A 22,205-nucleotide genomic window follows, 5' to 3' on the forward strand; every position below is an offset into this window, starting at 1 on the left:
AAGTCTAATAATTTCCATCATTTTTGTCATAGCACACTAAGTGGGAAGTTGGTTTCAAATATTTTTACTAGTATACTGCTGTGGCCTTCAAGGGGGAGTGAGAGAGTGTCTTTTTGGCATGAGAAAACTGGTGTACTCTTTATATCTCCCTGTGGCTTTTCCCAGTTACATTGAAAATCCGAGACCTGGAGACATCTGATTGGAAACGTGCTCTCCTGCCTATTAAGTGGGCTCTTTCCAATTGTCACGGGTGCTCTTTTTCTTGCACCCATTTTGTCTGCTTGCCGAGCCAGTCTGATCTTCATACAGTTGTGCCCAGCGTGTCTCCTCTGAACAGCAATCAGGGGCCTGTGTAGGTGACCAAGGAGGACATAAGAAAGGTTGTTGATCTCTTGACATGTAAAGACATTCTGTCAAGCAAACTCAGCCACACAGCAGCAGAGCTTCTGGTGTGTAAACAGAGACTGCTTAATTACACAGGTCATGTCAATTAGTGTGACCCTAGCGTTTTCAAGAAATTAATCACTTTCCCCCAAGCTCAACTATGTTCATACATTAAGGCAGTATGGAATTAACCTTGTAGAAAATCTGGTACAATTATTTTTTTTACAATGGATGTTTTCTTTTGAAATCCCCAGGCTGTGGTTAGGGTAACAAACTTGCTTACAACAGTGGATACAGGCTTCATTCAGTTCTAGTAGGTGTGGGGAGTTGGGGAGAGGGTGGGGGTAAGCTAGGATGGCAACAGCTCATGACAGGGAGAAATTCACTGTGACTAAATGAGCCTGTTTCTTCATCTTGACACTAAAAAGATGCTAATGTCACAGGACTGTGTTAAAACCATGTCATGGGGCTGGTTTTTAACTGACAGGAGCTAGACAAGTCAAGGTTAAGAATTAAATCCTTATCAATAGCTTTTCTTGTTGGGGCTGGCAGAATGAGGATGGAGAGGCGAGGAACAAGAATTGGGTACAAGCTGTCATCACAGTTGACACCGTAATACCTGGAGGCTGTGAAGTAAAGTATACATTTCCAAATCCATCTCAACAAAGTTTTTCCAGAGGCTATAAATCTATTTCTATGTATAAATGTTAGCCCCGTGACTACCAATGAATGTAAATGTAAGATGTATTCATTCATTCATTCATGTCTGCATGCACTCAGTAGTATTTATTGATGTGGTAGGTAGTGAGTATATTGTGATGAACAAGAAAGGCAGAGTGTTTGTTCTAATGAAACTTGTATTCTAGGTGGGGTCTATTACTTAGGGTGATACTAGCTGCTGTAACAAATAGATCAAAGAATACATAATGGCTCTTGTACAAGAAAAGGTTACTTCTTGCTCATATAATGTATAAGGCAGGTGTTCTTGTTGGTGAGCGGATCTTGTCCAGGGAGTGATATGAGGATTTGGGCTCCTTTTCGTTTTGTGTCTTCACTTTCCTTTTGGTTCTAGTTGTCTCCATCTACCCAGCTGAAGGCTGCAGGGGGCATGGAGAGGGCACATGGACTTCTTAAAAGCCCAGGCTAAGAAATGACCCTTGTCAAATCTGCTCACATTCCCTGGCTGGGCGTCTGCCACATGGCCATATATAATAAGCAAGGGAGGTCTGCAAATGCCTAGTCGTACAGCGCAAGAGAAGAGAAAATGGATGTACACTGAATAATTATCATCAGCTTCCACATGTGTACAAATTTATAATTGCAAATCATTAAAAATTGTAATTATTGCTGTAAAGAAAATTAAACAGGATATTACAAGAGAGAATAACAGTGTGGGGTGGGTGATGGGAATCTACTTTAAAGTAGGTGGCCAGGGAAAGCTTGTGGGGAGATAACATTGATGCTCAGAGCTAAAGGATAAGAATAAATTGTCCTGGGAAGTGCCAGAAGAATAATCTGTCCAGAGCGAAGAGAACAGCAAGCTGGAATTCATGTTTATCTGAGGGGACGAATAATTGTCCTTCACTTCTTAGTCATTCAGAGTGGAGGATAGAAAATATGAGAAGAAACCACCAAGTTGTACATCCAAAATTCCCACCAAAAATGTGTGTTCTCTTTAAAATGATGACATGGGAAGCAACATTAAAAGGCAACTCTCTGTCTTTTTTTGGGGGGGGGGGGGATGAATTCTATAAATTGTGGAGGACCCTTGTTATTTATTCAGAAACCCACAGAGGCTCTGAATCAATATGTCATAGGGTATCATTAAAGGATTCTTAAAATACATGCCTAACCTCTGCACTTTTGGTCTGCTTGGAAAGGCACTTAAATAAAGACGAAAATATTCGCATCCCTTTTCTTTCTCTCCCACTGTCCCCCACCCCCTGCCTCATATTGTTTTGACAAACAGCACATTTTGCAATTAAATTCTTTACCAAACAGAATGCTAGGGGCCCGGGCTGCAATCACTCTGCTCATACGGAATAATTTCAAGATGCACCACGCTGATTAATTATACTGAAAGCAGCTCTAATGATAGTTTCTGAATCCAGGATTAATTCACAGAACATGGTAAATACAAATGGCGGATTTTCAACCTGATATATTAAACCATTACGGCTTATTGGGCAAATATGTGTCTTGGCATGAGCCTTCTGCTGGGGCTCGGCAGAAAATATGCATCAGTGAGAAGGAATCCTTATGAGCTGGATTTGTTGAGTGGTAGCTCTGCACTTAGAGGAAATAAATTCCTATGTGAAGTACAGCTGCTATTGAAAAAAATGTAAAATACATTAAAAGATAGATATGAAAGTGTTCGGTTTGATCAGTGTTGCCAATGGATATTGGTTCTGAGGATGCCAATACTTATCAAGACTTTCCAACAAAAGATATTATTATATGCTTTCACTTTTTCAGTTGTAACTTTTATAGAGCTCTTAGTATGTGTGAGACACTGCAGTACTCAGTATTTTACATGTATTATCTGACATTTTTTACTATCGCTCTTTTCCTTGTTACTTTGCTCCAAACAAGCTCATTGGCCTTTCTTCTCTTCCTTCATTTCTCTTTCCCAAATATACTGACCTCATTCCTGCCTCGGGGTCTTCACACTGGCTGTTGCCTCTCCCTGGGAAATTCTCTCACTTCATGGGTAGGCTGAATGCTTCTTATTTACTCAGGTTTCAGCTAAAGTGTCCACTCCTTGGAGAGGCCTTCCTTAACCACTCAATCAACAGCAGCACCACCTATGTAGGCACCCCTTCCACATTTTATTTTCTTCTTAGAACTTTTCATATTCCAAAATTTGCTTTCATTGCTTATTTACTTATTGTCTAAAAACCCCGCTTTGCCCCTGCTAAGAACTAAGCTCTTTGTGGGCAAATACTTCATCTGTCTTGTTCATTGCTACTTCTCCAATACATGGAATAATGCCTGGCAAATAGTAGGCCCACAGCTTATTCTTATGATTAAGTGACTTACCTTAGGTTACAAACCAGTAAGTCATAAACTTGGTTGGGATTCAAACTCAGGAATGCCTGACCCTGGAATTGGAGTTGTTGACCAATATGCTATTTTCTTCCAATTTCAACATCCATGTGCATAACCCGTTGGTAGAGAGCACACCAGGCAATTCTGTATGTGTTGGCTCACTGCTGCTTAAAATGGCCAGTGTACACGTAATTGGAGAGCACCAGTTACAGGCCAATGACACCGTCAGGAGTCATCAAAAGTATCCTGACCCAGAGAGAGAAAAACACAGTTCAGGTCACCGATGAACTTTTTATGTGTAGCACGTGTCACAGTTCAGGAGGCAGAAACTGAGTCTAGTTCCCAAGGATCCAAGTTAGTTTCACATAAGTATCTGAGGATTTAGAAACATTCATCCTTGTCTTACTCTTAAAAGAAGAGAGAGTTTTTGCCTTGAGCCTTAAAGTATGAATTTAATTCAGTTACTCACTGCGTATTCTAGCAGTTTCACTCCGTTACATCCTGTAGGTTCATGTGTCCTCCATAATTTTTAATGACTTATTTGGGATCTTTCAACCAGATAGAAGCTAGCAATCAGGCAGGTTTTAGAGAATATCTCATTCCATATCAGTGAAGGTTATTTTAAAGGACAAAGTTAATGAAGGCCTTACTACTGCAGACCATTTTTGTGTAAAAAATACTTAAAGTGTAGTCAGTCATGTAGGCACCAGAGGTGTTCTCTGGAAGATACCAGGGGAGTCAGAGGAGAGAGACCTGAAGCCAGGAGAGTGTATGGAGAGGCCAGAGGCTGCTGTGGGTGAGAACTGGACCTGAAGTCTGGAAGTTTCCCTTCAGGCTTGCCTCTGCTGTGAACTTGTCCTATGACCTTGAGGAGGTGTTTAAACCGTTCGGGGCCTCAGTTTTGCTATCTGTAAAAGGAAGTGTTGGGCAAATTTGTGGTATCATAACTCTTGAGAATTTCTTTTGTCATTTTGGTTTACAAACCTTATGTGATGACATATTTTCCAACCTAATGGCCTTTATGGAGTAAAATTTGCCCTCTCTATTTTAAAATAATTGAAGCCATGTGAACCTACCAGCTCAGAGCTTCTCATCTGCGTGAGATAACCAGTGTTTCCATATGGAGATGATCTGATCCATGTCAACAAAAGGAAATCACTGCATGCTTTAGTGGCAGCCTTGCTGTGGCTGCATTTAGGATTCCCTCTCTGCAGTCTTGTCTCCTTTGGAAGCCACTAGATTGGCTGATCTCTTGTGACTAACATTTGAGGAGTCTCTAATGAGTGGTTTAGCAGAAAGATGGGTGGAGAATGTGGGCTGTGTGGGGTGGAGGGCAGACATTTGATGGAATAGAGTTCATTTTATAGAGCAGTTTTAGATTTACAGAAAAATGAGGGGAAAGTACAGAGAGTTCCCATAGACTCCCTCAATTTCCCCTCCCATTTCTCCTAACATCTTATATTAGTGAAATACATTTGTTACAGTTGATATACTAATATTGGTACATTATAGTCAACTAAAGTCTTTCATTTATCTTTGGGTTAACTCTTTATGTTATGTAGCCCATGGATTTGGACAAATGCAGAATGTTATATATCCACAATTCAAGTATGATCTAGAATATTCCACTGTCCTAAAATCCCCTATGCTCCACCTGTTCATCCTGATGGTCACTGATATTTATACTGTCACCATAGTTTTGCCTTTTCCAGAAGGTCATATACTTGGAATCATTCAGTATATAGTCCTTCCAGATTGGCTGCATTCATTTAGCAATATGCATTTAAGGTTTTCCTCCATGTCTTTTCATGGCTTGATAGCTCATTTCTTTTTATTGCTATTTAATATTCCCTTCTATGGATTACCAGTTTTGTATATCCTTTCACCTATTTAAAGACATCTTGGTTGCTGATGCCTTTCATTTAGGTCAATTTTTATTGAAATAATTGTAGATTCACACACAGTTGTATAAAATAATATAGAGTGATCCTGTGTACCCTTTACCTAGACCTCAATAGTAATATTTTGCAAAACTATAGTACAATATCACATTGTGCTCTATAGTATTCATACAGAATATGAACATCGATACATCCACCCATCTTATTCACATTTTTCTAGTTTTATGTGTAGTCATTTGTGTGTGTATGTGTTTATAGCTCTATATAATTTTATGATGTAGAGGTCTGTGTACCTATCACCACAGTCAAGATATTGGGTATTTCCATCACCACAAGGGTCCCTCTGTTATGCTTTAATGGCAACCACATCCCCCTTCCCTTTGTCTCTAACCCTTGGCTAACACTCATGTGTTCTCCTTTTCTAAAATTTTGCTATTTCAGGAATGTTAAGGAAATGGAATCATGCAGTGTATTAGTTTGCTATAGCTTCCATAAAAAAACACCACAGACTGTGTGGCTTAAAAATGGAAATTTATTTTATCACAGTTTGGGAGGCTGGAAGTCCAAGATCAAGGTGTGAGCAGGGTTGGTTTTCTCTGAGACCTCTCTCATTGGCTTGCAAATGTTCGCCTTCTCACTGTGTCCTCACATGGTCTTTCCTCTTTGCACTCACATCACTGGTCTCTGTCTGTGTGTCCAAATTTCTTCTTCTTAGAAGGACACCACTCAGATTGGATTAGGGCCCATCCTGAAGGCTTCATTTTAATGTAATCACCTCTCTAAAGGCCCTATTTCCAAATATGTTCACATTCTGAGGTACTGAGAGTTAAGACTTCAACATATGAATTTTGAGGGTGAGGAAACACAATACAGACCATAATATGCAATGTGCAACCTTTGGTATTGGTTTCTTTCTCTTGCTGTATTTCCTCGGAAATTCATCCAGGAGTATCAATAGTTTGTTTCTTTATATTGCTATTAGTCACTGAATGTAGCTTAATGCCTTTTTATTTCATGTGCTTAAAGCCAATGCATTCAATACCTTCTATTAGGGGCCCTAAACTAATGCAAACATAGAATAAGCTAAACCCAGAGACAAGTAAGCCATATAAAACCAACTTTAACATTAATTCCCTTGTACCAAATTACTATATATCAGCATTGAAAACCAAAATATATAATTTTTAAAAATAATCATTTAAAATTAATTTGCTTAAGTGATAATTTTTTGAGGGAGGTACTTACTATCAAGATACTCTAAATTTAAATATTAAAGATATTGTTAGGGTCTGACCTTTCCCCTGACTCCACATTTATTGTAGAAAAGTTTAAAGATACAGATCTCAATTCTTTGGGGACCTTTGGTCATAACCCTTCCTCCCATAGGAGCTGCTACTTCTGTTAATGTGACCTTCCACCCATGACTAAATTTAGCTGCTTATGTCTTTTTGAAAATCTGCTCATGAGACAGAGATTATGCTTTATGATTTCTGATAAAATAGTTGGGACATATGCAGTCTTCTGCCTGGTATGAAGGGAGGAGGGCCAACTTGAGGAATGATAGTGAGGAAATGTGAACTAACAACAAAACTCCCAAAGAACCCCTCATTCCAATGAAGTATTAGGAACACCAGACTGAATTGATCAGCTGTCTAATTTATAGACTGTTTGCAAAGCAGTAAGATTTCATTGAGTTTCAAGCCCAGAGTGTAACAGGCTGAGATGTAGATGAGGTCTAGAAAGCAAAATTACATAAATCAGTGAGATCTTGCAATTCACAAGAGGCCTAAGGTATATAATTATGTGTTGTGAGCACAAAGGTCTTTAAAAATGGCTTCATTGTTAGACTGATAAATACTTTCTGTATCTTTTATTTGAAAAAACAGTTTGTGCTGGGTCCTCTTCATGGCCCAGTATGTCCTCTCCAACTTTTTTGAGCATCACAAACAACAGCTATACAAGTACTATTATTGATACTTGCTAATTGCTCAGTATGAACCAGGAACCATACTGGGAACTTTACGTAATGTCAGCCCCACAGTAACATTGTGGCCACTATGATTATTTCCATTTGAGATTCAGGGACACTGGGGCTCTGAGAGGTTAAGTTAAAGTCATATCCACCAGGAAAGCTTGGGAATCAAGAATCAAAATTTGTGTGTTGATTTTTTTCTAATTCTAAATAGAGGAGAGTACTAGTAAACAGCAAAAAGAATAAGCTTTAGGGGTATCTAGATCCGGGATATAGTAGAGAAGATTCTGAACCACCAAGATGAGCCAAGAAATTGAAAATGTCAATGTAAAATCTTTAGAGTCTGTGGGCAGCTGCAGACTTCTCTCCTGCCCTTTATATTCCCTCACACTGCATACCTTCTCCTAGAAGGTTGAACCCTGGTACATGCTGGGTACTCATCAGCACATCTCTGGATTGCTATCTTAAAAGGGTATGCCCCTTCATCCAATAGAAATTTGATTCCAGAAAATATACATGCACACAACCCTAAACATGTCCACTTAGCCCAGCTGTGGGCAAACTACGGCCCGCGGGCCAGATCTGGCCCGTTCGGCTGTTCTATCCGGCCTGCGGAGCCGAAAGAGCGGAGGGTTCTCTTGCTCTCCCCTCCACTCCTTTACTTTGAATTTATATTAGTTCACACAAATACTCCATGCATGCTTTTGTTCCGGCCCTCCGGTCCAGTTTAGGAACCCATTGTGGCCCTCGAGTCAAAAAGTTTGCCCACCCCTGACTTAGCCAATACTTATTTCAGGAGATATAACTTGGGCATCCTAGTGAGTAAATTGGCACAATTTATTTCAAAACCATCCTACAGTAACGTTGCCCAACAGAACATTTTGCAACGATCTGTTCTTTATCTGCCCTCTAGCCACATGTGACTACTGACCACTTGAAATGTGGCCGTGGCGACTCAGGAACAATGGAACTTTACATTTTACTTAAGTAGTTTTCATTTAAATAGCCATCGGTGTGGTGTGGTTACTGTATTGGGCAGTGCAATTCTAGAGACTAAAGATTTAATTCTAGCAGCTATCATAAAATTCTAACTAGACATGTTCCTCATATTCCCTTCATGTCATTCCCTGGGCAGGAGAATGAAGAAGTGGGTAGAGAGGGAAGGGGTAGTCGAGTCCAAACGTAAAGTCATTTTCCATGTTTATCTGTCCCAAATTCAAGCTGTGCTTTGTTGACAAAATTTGGGAAGGTTGCAGATTTGGCAGGCCTGTCTGTCCCCTTGCCTGCATGAATGTGTCAGCACCTCATTAATCTTGGGTTAAACTGTAAAGGCCCTTTTCCCTCCTACCATGGGCCTATTTTTTAAAGGACACTTCAGTGCCCTTTTGCATTTCACAGTGAGATTTTAAAAAATTTATAACTTGCTCTGTGGATTAATTTAAGCCTATATTTTACTTAAATATATCCTGATCGTTTCCAAATTGAAATGAGAGAAATTATTTTGGAGATATAGGGGAGTTAAAATGTATTGTGCCATGAGTTTCTGAGGAACATATTGGGTGTTTATTTTCTAGAAATTAAAAGCATGAGGAATCTCTGTGTTTTCTTTCTTCAATTTAATGACTCTTTCAATGAAATGATTTTATCACACATGTGGTCTTGGTGATTCTTCTCTTTCCAAGAAAAAGACATAGAGGGTGTAATGTTTTGTGTGTTTTTTTCGTTAACAGTTTCTGTCATTTTTGTCCAATGTAAGAAGGAGATGAAAATGTCTTTAAACAATACTGGATATTTTAAGCCTTAAGCCTGTAGTGCTTTGTCTTACAGGTGCGTGGTGAATTGTCATCGTCGAGAATAACCACTTTCTGTATTTCCTGGCACTGGAAACAGTTACCGTTTGGGATTCCTTTTATAGTTTCTTCAGCTAACGACTCCAGTGACCACTCAATTGTGGTCTCGTAGTAAATCAAAATTTCTTTGAAAGAGTCAGCTCTGTTATATAATTGTAGATGTCCTGCGAAGTCATCTCCCTAACTAAAAAGAAAGGCGAGTTTCCGTTGCCTCAAATAATACGGACTCTGCCACCACACATAATATTCTTTGAAATGAAAAGAATAGGCCATTTTCTCCTCCTCCTCCTCCTCCTTCTCCTTCTTTTATAGTAGCCTACAATTGATGAGACATACACACGAGCATCAGGCTGTGTCAGATCCGGCTGGTCAATCGTGAAGAAAGAGCAAAACCAAGCTGCAAAAACTGCTCCTTCAGACTTACCTCCTCCCATGAATGACTTGCCCTAGCTGGGATTTGGGGTTTCCCGGTGACTAAGGAGAATGCTCTCAATGGTTTACTTTGTGTTTTAATAAAATAGAGTTAAAATAAAATCAGGGGATGGCCTAGTTCCTGCTGGGGTCAAGGTGAGGGCCCTGAAGGAGGATTTAGAGGACCCCATGGAAGCCCTCCCTGGGAGGCAGCATGACCATAGGCCCATGTCCTTCCTTCTGCCTCTGGGTCTGACAGACACCAGGGGCTTGGTATAAAGAGCGGGGCCTCAGGTGGGCTCAGGTGAGGGTCTAGAAGAAAAAACATCAAATCAGCCCAACCCCACGATGCTATGGAAGCAGTGTGTGCACAGCCCACAGTTCATTGCCACCTTTGAGGCAGTGGGGAGGGAAACTTGCCATATTTTGCCAGGAGGCTTTTAGGTCAAAGTGAGGAGCAGGGGAACTTTTAAGTTTGAGGGGCGTTGATGGGTGTAGGGGTCCACACAGGGGGCCACTTGGTCAGGCGTGGCCGACAATTTGCAGGCGCAGGCCAAGGCCCAGCACTTTCCCCTCTGCCCAAATCAGGTGACGAAACTGCCCTGTTGCCCAAGACTCTAGAATTCAGTGCCCACTTTGGCCAACTCAGAGCAAAGGCTTCCCCAGAAAAGGGGGCCTCGGTGCGTGCCAATTCTTGTAAAGCGTTTCACCTCTTCAGAAGCTAATGCCTCTCAAAACCAAGAACAATTAAAGCTCGAGTCTTTCCAAGCAACGGGGGAATTGAGCAAAATAAATCAGAAATCCTCAGCTTGGCTCTGGAGGCTCGCCTCATTATGAGAGCAGATCTATTAGCCCTCTTGCCATTGTCTTTCATTTCTCAAGTGAGGTGATTCTAATTAAATTAATCTGCATGTCAATCTATCGGTGATCAATCAAAGAGCCTGAGGTCCCCCCTATGCTGCAGGGTGCTTGCGGCTGACAGGGGCTGATAATGGAGGAAGAAATAAACTGTCGAGCAAAGTTAATTAGTCAACATAATAGGTGGATTAAACGGGAGCCGGCTGATTGCTGTTTCCCATGTCAGAGCACGAGGTGGGAGCTGAAGCTGCAATTACAGACAATTATTATATTTGGTTGTAAGAGGTCGCATGAATAAACATATCTCTGTGGGTTTCAGTTTTAATCCTCTTCCCCATTTAATATAAGGAGAGGTGTAGGTCATTTCTTCTCATTGTTTTAGTCAAAATTCCCTGAGAAAACACCTTTCCGGCAAACTGAGTTCAGAATCACTTTATAAGGTGGCCAGGGTATGTGAATTGTACCCTGGACCCATGCCACCATTTGGGAGTCGGGGGCCGGGGGGTGGGGGGGGGAGCTTTGAAACACAGACCTAAGACCTTTCTTGAGCAGAGATTTTTTTTTTTTTTTTTTTTTTTTTTTTTTTTTTTTTTTTTTTTTTTTTTGCGGCAGGGAGCGGGGCGGGTGGGAAGTAGTGGTGATGGTGGCAAGGGGGGCTTTGGTCCAATTAACTGAACGAATGTAGGAAGAAAAAAGTACAAGAATCCCCTAAAAAGACAACCAGGAGTGCAAGCTGCATCCCAGCTCTCCGTAAAACCTCTCTTTTTCTTTTCTCTATCCTCTTAACCCTGACACAGGAGAAGGAGGGGAAAGAGGGGGATATTTTAAAGATTCAAAAGATTTTTTATTTGCATGATCAACTGTGATATCTGCTTCAGTGTCTAAACTGAAGGGTAATTTAGGTGAAACACAACCACCCTTGTGTAAAAAAAATATGCTAATAAAGATCCTCTTGTTAAAATTATAGTTAACAGTGTACCTTCTGCTGTATAACTATAAACTGTGCAATTTTACTTAAAACTGCATCAAAAGCGTTCCATGCCAAAGACCCACTCATCAATAGCTCCTCTTGTTAGAGTTGTACAGCATAAGCACCAGTTATTATGTGAAATCGCGATGCAATTTTCTTCAGCTCCCAGCTGTTATTTATTTAACTTGAGTTTATTACCCTCCGTGCTTTTATATTAAAATGTTCATCTCTCTCTTCTGTCTCCAGGTCGTGGTGTCTACGACAGTCAATGTGGATGGCCATGTCCTGGCAGTCTCTGATAACATGTTTGTCCACAATAACTCCAAGCATGGGCGGAGGGCTCGGAGGCTTGACCCCTCGGAAGGTACGCCCTCTTATCTGGAACATGGTAGGCGAATCATTTTCATTGGTTGGCATTGTTACCTTTAACTGTGAACTTATTTTGGTTTCTTTCTTCCAACTCCACCACATTTTCTACCCCATTTCAAATTTCCAATGTCCTGTTGAAGAATGTGGATGCTGAGTAGTTAAAGACAGGGAGATATCTTTGAGTCTTGCCCTTGCCTGTTGCACAGTTTTCTACCCTGGAAATGGGTTGATGTATCTTTCCTTTTTGTTGAGACAGAAGGAGACCTGGATTGCTGCTTTATTTTAAGCTTTCACTTGACTGACAAATAAAGGCCAAAGCAGGATCTCAAAAAATCATGACACATTTTGAGCTTACAGTTGACTTGGTTGTACAATGAACTCCATCCTCCTTGCAATACTGGTGGTGTATCTCTGTGACTACATATTTAACTGCTTTTGGAGATAAAATCCAAAGGCTGGGTTGGAGGCACTATCTGAATATGCAGCCCCAGCTAAATGTTTCTCCCACGCCCTGTGCAGACCCCTCCCCTCATCACCACATGGCAGACCCTACTTTCTGTAGGTAGCCTTTGGTGGGGAGAAATCACATTTGTCTTGAATTTATGGCTAATCAGTTGTGCCTTCGAGTGAACTGGAGGAAACCAGATAAAAATTTAAATGAAGAAAAGTGAATGCCACTCAAAAGAACCATGGTCCAACTGAGTATATGTGTGAATGCTTCAGCACTACATGTATGTGTAACGTATCATCCATACTTCCATCTGTCCATTATCAATGCAACATCTACCCATCCGTCTTCTCATTCCATCCATCTCTCTGTCCATCTATTCATTTGTCTATTATCTACCTGTCCATCCATCCATCCATCCATCCATACACCCATCTTTCATCCATCCATCCATCCATCCATCTATCCATCCAAGAAACAGTGACTGAGTCTACTGGATACCAATCACCATGCTAGATTTTCGCCATCTCCTCAAATTGAACTCTTAACTCATTTCCCTACTTCACTTTCCAGTTTGCTAGATCAGCAGGATTCTTTGTAAAACACTACCATACAAATTAACACTGATGGCCTGACTTTTCCATGGTGTGAGCAGTCCATGATGTAGTCCACAAGGTAGAAAACTCCCTTTCCTGCCAGCATCCCAACTGAATGAACACACCACTATCGTCATCTTTTGCCTGATTTTATTTGCCTGTGCTTATGGAATACACAAACTATGCTTTTTATTAATTAGCCAGATGTAACACTTTCAGAAGGGATTCTTCACTACATCCAGTTTTACAGTCTTTTTAAGGTAAACCATCATCTTTCAAAAGCTGTTACTTTATGGTTTCATTAGTGTTGAGATGGATGGATATTACTTTTTGCAGGAGGCCATTTGAAACACTTGCTCATGATTACATTCACAGTTCCATTTCTGTACTTAAAATTATTCTGATCCTCACTTTACAGTATTATTGCCTTCTTAATACCTTTGGAGTCACTTAAGGCATTGTATGACTGGAGATGTTTAGGTAAAAGGAAGGCGGAAAAGATAAGTAAATACTAGTGGGGACAATTTGGAGAGCTCTGGCTTAAAAGCTGAAGTCTTGTTTTTGACTGTGACCGGTGTTACTGTCCTGTCTGGGACACACTTGACTGTCACTTTGAAATGTGCCAGTCATGGGTTCACAGTTTCAAAATGTGCTCCAAGTGCAGACCTCACTCAGCTCCCAGTCCTGTCCTTGGGAAGCTGGGGAGAGAGCACAGGATGCCAGGCCAATCGTCCTTCCACTGAAGAAACCAACACAAAGAGCAGAAAACAACCAGATAGAAAGGACGCCTCTTGCTGTGGAGGTCAGGAACATTATTTCGCATCATGATGTGTTGGAAAGAGTCTTACAATTGGAGTCAGGGAACCTAAATTAAATTTGTAGTTTCACCTCTACCCTTGGTGTGACCTTGGACAAGTCACCTAATACCTTTTGGTATCCTTAGTTTCCTTCTTAGTAAAACAAAGGTGATGATCTTCGGGGCGGGGGATGGGGTAGAAAAGGGCTACCCCATTTGACTGGGGGCAGGTCACATACACAGGGGAAGTGGGCTGGGTGGAGACTGCGGAACAAGAGACATGCTCCACCGCCCCAGCCCCAGGCAGTTGTCACCAAGGGGAGTGAAAGCCCAGTGGGGCCAGATGTTCCATTTTGGCAGGACTCTCCTAATTTTTAATTGTTGGTAACTAATTACAAAATTTTAAGCCCTGGAGAGAGAAGAGGGGGTAAAAGTCACCTAGGAGGAATATAGCCATGGGCTAACAATTTAGAGTCTCTATGCTTCCTCCCAGCTCAGATATTTTTATTTCTAGGCATACACATTAATATGTTAGTGGTGATATTCTATTATTATTAAGTTTCTTATTTTTAATTTTTAAAATCCTCACCTGAGGATATGTTTTTATTGATTTTTAGAGTGAAAGGAAGGGAGGGAGTAAGAGAAAGAGAAACATTGATGTGAGAGAAATATCAATGGGTCGCCTCCCATTTGCACCCGGACTAGGGATAGAATCTGCAACCTAGATATGTACTCTGACTGGGACTCAAACCCTCAACCTTTTGGTGTATGGGACGATGCTCCAACCAACTGAGCCACCCGGCCAGGGCTATTTTGTGTTTTAAAGACAACATTTTATTCCTCTGCTTCAGTTTACCAGTCCACAACTGGCCGTGTTATTATTAGCATATGATTCAAGGAAATGATGACATTTCACTATTTATTAATGGTTAATCATTGTTGGGGATGTGACTATGTCCTACCCCCTTTAGCTAGGGGGCCTCCCGCTCTCCAAAACCTTACTTCAGTTCTCTCCAGAAGATTCAAAGGGTAGACAGCTCCTTAAGGTTCTTAGTAACAACGGTGCCATGGAAATCTGCTTCTTTGTAGAATGAATCAACCAACCACACATAACCACCCACTCATGTGGACACTTCAAGTTGATAGCTACATAAATATCTACTCAGCAAAGGGTGACAGTGGGCTCTTTCATTGGCGGTGTGTGGGTGTGGACCTATGATGATAACTCACGTTGATTTGGGGTATGATAATACTTTATCTGGCCATTGAAAATTCCTATTTGCAATTGCCCTTTTGAAGACTTACAGAACCACGCCCCGCTCCTTGGCCCCTCCACTTTAGCAGCTACTGCACAGTGTGACTACCAGGTATTTTCGCCTCTTAGGTGACCTGTAGGAGCCTTCGTTTTCCCTCATTCTGGGCTTTTCACCATCTCGTTTACAGGTAGCCTGAATTATTTTGAGCTGCTGCACATCTCTATTTATAGCCTGCATGTCAGACAGTTGGAGGAAAGTTCCCTTTCGTGGCTCAAATCTTTCTGCGAATGAGAGAAATAGAGACCATGCTTCACACTCATGCAGTCTCCCTGTGTGACCCACACACTCATCACCCTTGTGCTCACATAACTGTCCCTGTATTTCAAGTAAAAGAATTGCCAAAGGCAAATTTATTTCCTGGAATCTTGTGTGATCCACAGAGGGTGAATGAATCCCTGCTTGCTGAAGCTGTTGGTAACTGCTCTCAGCCTCTTTTTCCTCATTCATAAATACGGAGATGTACGGGGAGTTTAAGGCGTTGAGCTTTCCTCCTTAAGCAATAGCTTTTATGGGAGAGGTATGGTTGGGGAGAGAGGAAGCCTCAGGACATAACTGCTCTCAGTGTTCCAATTTGTGAAAAAGTGCAGGCATAGGGCCAAAGACACTGAATTGTCGCCACCATGGTTGTGGGCAGCTCTGGCTTGTGTGCCTTCCCTGTCTTCGTCTCACTTGGGTAAATACTTGGGATTGTGCACTGGGGATCTTCAAAGGGCTTGGGGAGTGTTAATATTGCCCTTGTTCTCCTGAGTTTCAGGTTGTGTTTACTTGGGTTTAAGGCCAATTGTGGCATTAGTTTCTTTATATTTTCTACCTGCATGGCAAAATGTGGTGCCCTCGCAAAGCTATAGTGCAGGGCCCCTGTGAGCTTGCACGAGCTAACACTTTATTACCTAATGATCTAATATGCAACAAGGCAAAGAGCTGGTGCTCATCATCCTGACATCGGTGCCGGGAGAAGTGACTAAATTGCTTTATGTACCATTAGCGCTCGCAGCTGTGGTGAACTCACTGGCAGCGTTTATGCAAATGCCAGTGAAGACACTCCAGTGGCTTTGTCAGGAAGCCGTCTGACAAGCAGTTTAAATGCTCATTTTTTTTAGGGGACTTTAAAAATTTTGATGTGCATGTGTTTTTCTCACTTCCTCCTTTTTTTCTTCCCTCCACTCTCCCCCCTTTATGGACTATTTATTCCTGATCACTGGGGAAGTCTGAGCGGGCAGGGAGCCATGCCCTGTCCCAGACTGGGGTTAAGGCCCCAGTCAGTTCTTCTTCAGATTTAGGGATATTTATTATTGTTGTGCATTTGTATTGTATATTTCATATTTATTTGAAAAATAAGTAGAACTGTTATTAATCAAGAACTTTTAGAAGATGAACATTTTAATGTTCATGAGTTCTGACCTGAGGTCCTACTTGGTTTCTTGGCTCAAATACAGATGCTTTAACACACCCCTACTTTTTAAAAATGGAAAACGGTGGACATTTAGCTTTTGTGGGCATCAGATATGAATGAATTGAATTTCCCTTCAAAGTAATTATACAGATTGAGATGTGAAGAATACTTGTGCCAGGATCCCAAAGTAAACAGAATCAAAACAAAAGTGGGGTTTGGTCAAACTAAAAGTACTTGTAGAAGAGAGTGGTGACAGAATCACTGGGCCTTCTCCTTGCTATGATTATGGCGTTAGAGAAAGAGAATCCCATTTGCCCCACCACCAGTTAGCTCTGACCTTTCCACTGTAGTGTCCCCTCCCAGCTGTCCCTGACAATATGGTGTTATTCTTGCTCTTTAGCATTTGACCTTCTTTAATCCTTTTGCTCCAGACAGAAGCAGTGTTTGCTTCCGTTGCTTGCCCCTGGGTATCCAGCCCCATTGCCTCCCGGTGCCCAGCTGCACTTACATTTGCTGTTTAATGGACATGGAGAGAGATGGGTCAGGCCTGGAGATTACTCCTTGGGAGACAGCATAGAGCTTCCAACAGAACAGAGGGGCCTCCTCTTCTCCCCTCTGTGTAACGAGGCCCTAAGAAGGAGCCAGTGAATCTCAGTTGGGTCTATTAGAAATAGCATCCACCTGTCTGACTGGAGAGCTGGATTCTGGTCCTGACTCTGCCATTAACTAGCTGGGTGACTCTGGGAAGCCCACTTTGCTTCTGTGGCCTCAGTTTTGTATGTTTCTAATGAGACCTGGGTTGGGTCATCTTTAGTCCTCCTTTTAGCATGCCCGTTTTTGGGGTGTTCTGAACTGAAGCATTGACACATGCCTTCCCTAGTCTGACACCTATTTCAGGAGATGCCTTTGGAGAGACAGGACTTCAGGAGAACGGAGAAATCCCCTGGCTATTTCTAGGTTAGCCCTTCCTTTGGATCTTTATCCAAAGAATAAGGTGTCAGCACAATGAACTTCAAATATTCCTTCCTCCGTTCATTCATACTAAGCATCCACTACATGCCAGACACTAAGCTAGGTAGAGTAGCCCAAGGCAGATACAGTCACTGTCTCCAAAGACTTTATGATGTAAATAGAGAAGATAGACATTAAGCAAAACTTCTAACTAACTCCTTAAGAGTTGTGGATAAGGAGGGACCACAAGAGGAGTAAGGTGTCAGGGAAGCCTTTCTATGAGGAAATCACACTTATGCCCAAACCTAAGAGATGAATAAGTCTTCACCAGGCAAAGGGGACAGAAACAAATTTTCAGTCAGAGAGAACAGTGTACACAAAGGCTGTTTTGCTTAAGTGAGTTCAAGGCACCAAAAGAGACAGGGATGGCTCCTGCTGTTCCAGCCACCGGGAAGATGGCAGGAGAGGAGGCTGGGCTGGCTGCCGAGGGCCAGGTCATGCAGGCCCACGTGGGATGCTCAGGCCCTGGTTGTGGCAGTTGTGAAATGAGGGGGAGGGTGGAGAGACACCAACCAAGCAGGGATTTGATGAACTCAGTTGTAATTACATGAACTGCTTCTGTGCCATGAGAGCCCAGGGCAAGATTGCTCTGAGTTGCTTATAACTTTGCCCTTCCCTGCCAGCCTCTGGAAGCTCACCAGGGAGTTGGCTGTGCCTTGAAGCCATCCCCCTGATCACTTCTTATTCCATCAACAGTGCATGTGTTCAAAATAGGAAGAAAGTCAAACATTTGAGGGTTCTTTTTCTAGATGGTTTTGGCTTATGCATTCACTTTTTTTTTTCATAATTAGCTTAGAAAAAGTTTGCCTATTGATTTCTTTTTGAACTTGTAGAGACATTTTTTTTAAAGGCTTGCTGTTATTTGACCTAGGAAATGTAAATTACTTGTCTGATCCCCAAATTAAAATGGGTTTATTGGAAATAAACCAAACAACAAAGAGAAATGCAGCCTCCCGAATGTCTCTCTCCTCTGCCACCATGGTCAATGGCCGAGTCACAGCACATGCTGAGTGGAGAGCCATTCAAGTATGGAGGCCATGCAACAGATCTCCTAGAGACCCAGAGAGGGGATGCACCAGCTCAGGCTCACATAGCTACTTTCTGTCAAAAGCCATTTAGTACTCTCTGCACTTGTCATGGTAAGTTGGCTGGCAAGTGTGAATTTCAGGGGTTGCACAACTAAAAGGTCACTTGGTTACACAGGATGTTGGAGAATTGGGGGTCCACCCCTGATGCCTCTGCAATCCAGGTTGGCCTAGGCTTGCAGGGACCTCTGAGATTCCAAGGATCATGAGAAGGTTGTCTGTAAAATCTCTCCAGCCTCGTGACAGAAACGCACCTTCAGATCACACGGGCAGAGGATGAGGGACCCAGAGCTTTGCACTTAGAGTTTCAGTGAGAACTCCAGCCAGGCCCCCTTTGGCAAGAGCATTTTGGTGAAGGGTCCAAAGTTAAGTAGAACAATAGCAGCAGCAATTTTTTTTTACCGAGGGTGGCATATTACATCTTATCAATTGATTTTCCTACTTGAGAAAGCAAGACAGATGTAAGAACAGGACATTAAGGTTAAGAATATCCAGATGTGTCACAAAGCAGAGCATGATGGCCCCAAATTTTCAAGCATCAAATCAGGCCTTTTTCTTTGAGGAGTGGGGAACGTGTCTTTTGTCTTCCCTCACGATGGAAAGGACTCAGCAAGAAGTCAAGATAATGAACAAGGACCTAAGTGAAGACTGACGTTCATTGTGCCCCCTGAGTAATCCATAGAGCAGGTAATGCCAGAAATCCCAACACTGGGAACTTGGTAGCCAGCAAGCTCTCAGGGGCAGGCAGATTAAAGAGTTCATGAGCCACAGGTCACTGCGAAGCATGTGGTCCACGTTATCCTTGTTTGAATATGACACACCAACAGCATTGGTGACAAAGGTGAAACAGTGCTCAGACTTTGCTGTCTGGCTTAATGATGATCAGGCCAGATATTAATATGTATTGTTATTGCTATTATTGTTATTTTTGGACTAATATCAACTAACATTTATGGAGCATTTACTATGTGCCAGCACTGTGGTGATCATTTTATTTATATAATCTTATCAAATCCTTACAAATATAAGGACCCATAATAATTATTATCTCCATTTTACAGATGAGAAAACTGAGCTTTAGAGAGGGTCAGTAACTTATCCAAAGCCACAAAACTAATCAGACCCCAGGTCTACCTAACCGTATAGCTCTGTGTAATAGTAGAAGTATCAAGAAAACGACAGTACACACTCATTGAGCCCTTCTCATGCTGGCACATAGCTGCTATAGACACCCCACTGTAAGATGAAGAAACTGAGGCTAAAGAGCATTTAGGCAACTTGCCCAGAGATGCACAGCACATAAGCTGTAGATGTGGGTCAAACCCAGGGAACACTTACCACTTGCTCTGAACATGATGCTTAAATTATTTTCATCTCCTCTCTCATGTTCCTTTTTTTTTCCCAATACAAGGAAGGCAATTTATGCTGGTATCTTAAATAGACCTTTCAAAAGTTAGCCCAGAGCACATCTTTTTATTTTTTGATGGGCATGCTGTGTATGTTTATGTTTACCTTATAGTTCATTTTCCTTCAATAACCTGTTTTTCCCGTGGCTATACCACATTGTGCTAGTCAAATAAAGAAAATGCTGATTTTATTTGATGACTGGCATGTTGTCTTTGGGGCTGGCAAGTTAACAAGGAGGCTGAGAATATTTTATTTATTTGCAAGGATCTTCTAACTCATCTCTGTAGAAATCATATGTTGACCATATGGGCTCTCTGGCATGTATGCAAGGCAGAGAAAAAGGGGATCACGAGAAAACTGTGAGATTGTGAGTTAGGTGTGAGGATACTTGTATCCTTGTTAAGGTACTGAAGGGTTACTAAGCCTCATGCTCCAGATAACAGGGGAAACTGATATGGATTCTGGAAGGCTGTTTCCTTACTTAAATTTCATGGCAGACCAATCAACTGTGGGAAACTTTCAGTATTTGGTATTTTGTATGATCTAATAAATGAATGAGCCACACCTAACTTACTTTAGTAAATATGTGGGTGATGGTGTGGGGAAGGAGAGCAGCACTTTCTGCTTACATTTTGGACAGAAAATGGCAGACTTTTTATTTAAAAAGAAAAAATATATATATATATATATTGATTTATTTCAGACAGGGAGAGGGAGAGATAAAAACATCTATGATGAGAGAGAATCATTGATGGGCTGCCTCCTGCACGCCCCCTACTGGCAATTGAACCATGACCTCCTGGTTCATAGATTGACATGCAACCACTGAGCACACTGGCTGGGCAATTGCAGGCTTTTTTTAAGGCTAATTTTTAAATCTTATATTTGATTACAAAAGCATCATAATTCCAGTTTTGTTTATTTGATTGTTAATTGATTGTTCTAAACCAAGGGCCTCATTCCACTTACTTGCCTGAGTACCTTCCCTCGGGAATTTTAGAGGATTCAGATGAGGTGAATATGCCAATGAAAGTTTCTCTTTGTTGCCACACACATTCTGAAGATAATATCTTTAGGGGCAGTGTGGCCAGGAGTAGGTTTGAGTTATATTTGACTGAACATTTTCAGTTATATGTCCTTTGATTTCTTTGGGCCTCAGTTTCCTCATCTGTTAAAGGAGTGCAGCCTTGGTAGAGCCCTTTAAGCTCTGATGATCTGTTGTTTGAACCCTAATGATTCTGTGAGAGGTCTATTTCCGGGGGTGCCATACACACTGCCTTGATGAATGGCCCCCAAGGTCATGGTCATTCCACAGGACAGATCTAAGGCCAACTTCCCTTCCCCATGGGCATTTCTGCAGAAGGTTCACAGTGGGTTCCAGGAGGCCTGGAAAAGCCACAAAGTGTGGCTTACACAGCCACATCTGCCTTAGGTGGCTCTAATCTGATGTTCTTTTCTCTGAATTCCTTCAACTGAGATGGTATAGTGTTCAATCCACTCAGTGTTCAGCAGTGAGCTTTAGACTAGGTTTCCCATGCAGTATGTGAGATGGGAGAACATGTTTTTTAAAAATTAAAAATATATATTTATCTATTAGAATGCAAATATATATATATATATATATATATATATATATATATTTATTTCAGACAGGGAGAGGGAGAGATAAAAACATCAATGAAAAAACAAAAATCACCAAAGCATTTTAAAGTCTCATAGCTATTATTGCTTAGGGCAAGACTGAATTTAAAGAGAAAGTAAGTCAATATAAACAGAATTGCAACTAAGTAATAAGTCATAACGTAAGTGGTACTGAGGTGCAGCAAAGCCAGGACTGAAGTATGGGAAACAGTTTGACAGTTGTTAAGGGTTGGGAAGTAGTAATTCTTTCCAGTTACCAGGAAATAGGACTCTGGGGAAAAAATTTTTGAAGTCAAATATTGTTATTTAAAAAATATTTTAGCTCAATTTGCTATTAAAACAGACTTAATGTCCGCATAGGATTTTAAAAATCAAAATATCTCCCACTCTGGCAGGTGTTTCTCAGTAGTTAGAGCATTGTCCCATGCCCTAAAGGGTGGTGGGTTCAATTCTGTTCGATTCTGGTCAGGGCACATACCCAGGTCTCGGGTTCGCCGCCGCCGCCACCCCCCCCCCCCGCCCCCGCCCCATAGGCATGCTTGCAAGGGACACCTGACTGATGTTTCTCTTTCATATTGATGTTTCTCTCTCTCCCCCTCTCCCTTCCTCTCTCTCTGGAACAAGCATGCCAAACTCAAAGGATAACACGACCCAAATAAGTGAGGCATGTGGCTCGTGGGCGGTGAGTTTGACATGCTTGCTCTAGAATCAATGGAAAACACCCTCTGGTAAGAATTAAAAAATGAAAA

At 41.7% G+C, this 22,205-nt stretch overlaps 1 protein-coding gene across 9 annotated transcripts in view; it reads left to right on the plus strand.

Moving 5' to 3' along the window:
- Nucleotides 1-22,205, plus strand: part of EBF1 (EBF transcription factor 1) — a 389,962-nt gene that overhangs the window by 247,686 nt on the left and 120,071 nt on the right. For 5 of the 9 annotated variants that reach the window (XM_080671574.1, XM_080671571.1, XM_080671567.1 and 2 more), the window contains exon 8: nt 11,641-11,782. In XM_080671574.1, coding sequence (XP_080527700.1) covers nt 11,641-11,782 — 142 coding nt within the window. The remainder of the gene's footprint in view (nt 1-11,640; nt 11,783-22,205) is intronic. The other 4 variants (XM_080671573.1, XM_080671572.1, XM_080671569.1 and 1 more) reach the window with 1 other exon arrangement.

The sequence above is a fragment of the Plecotus auritus genome, assembly GCF_963455305.1.
Source record: "Plecotus auritus genome assembly, chromosome: 6".
Lineage (NCBI taxonomy): Eukaryota > Metazoa > Chordata > Mammalia > Chiroptera > Vespertilionidae > Plecotus > Plecotus auritus.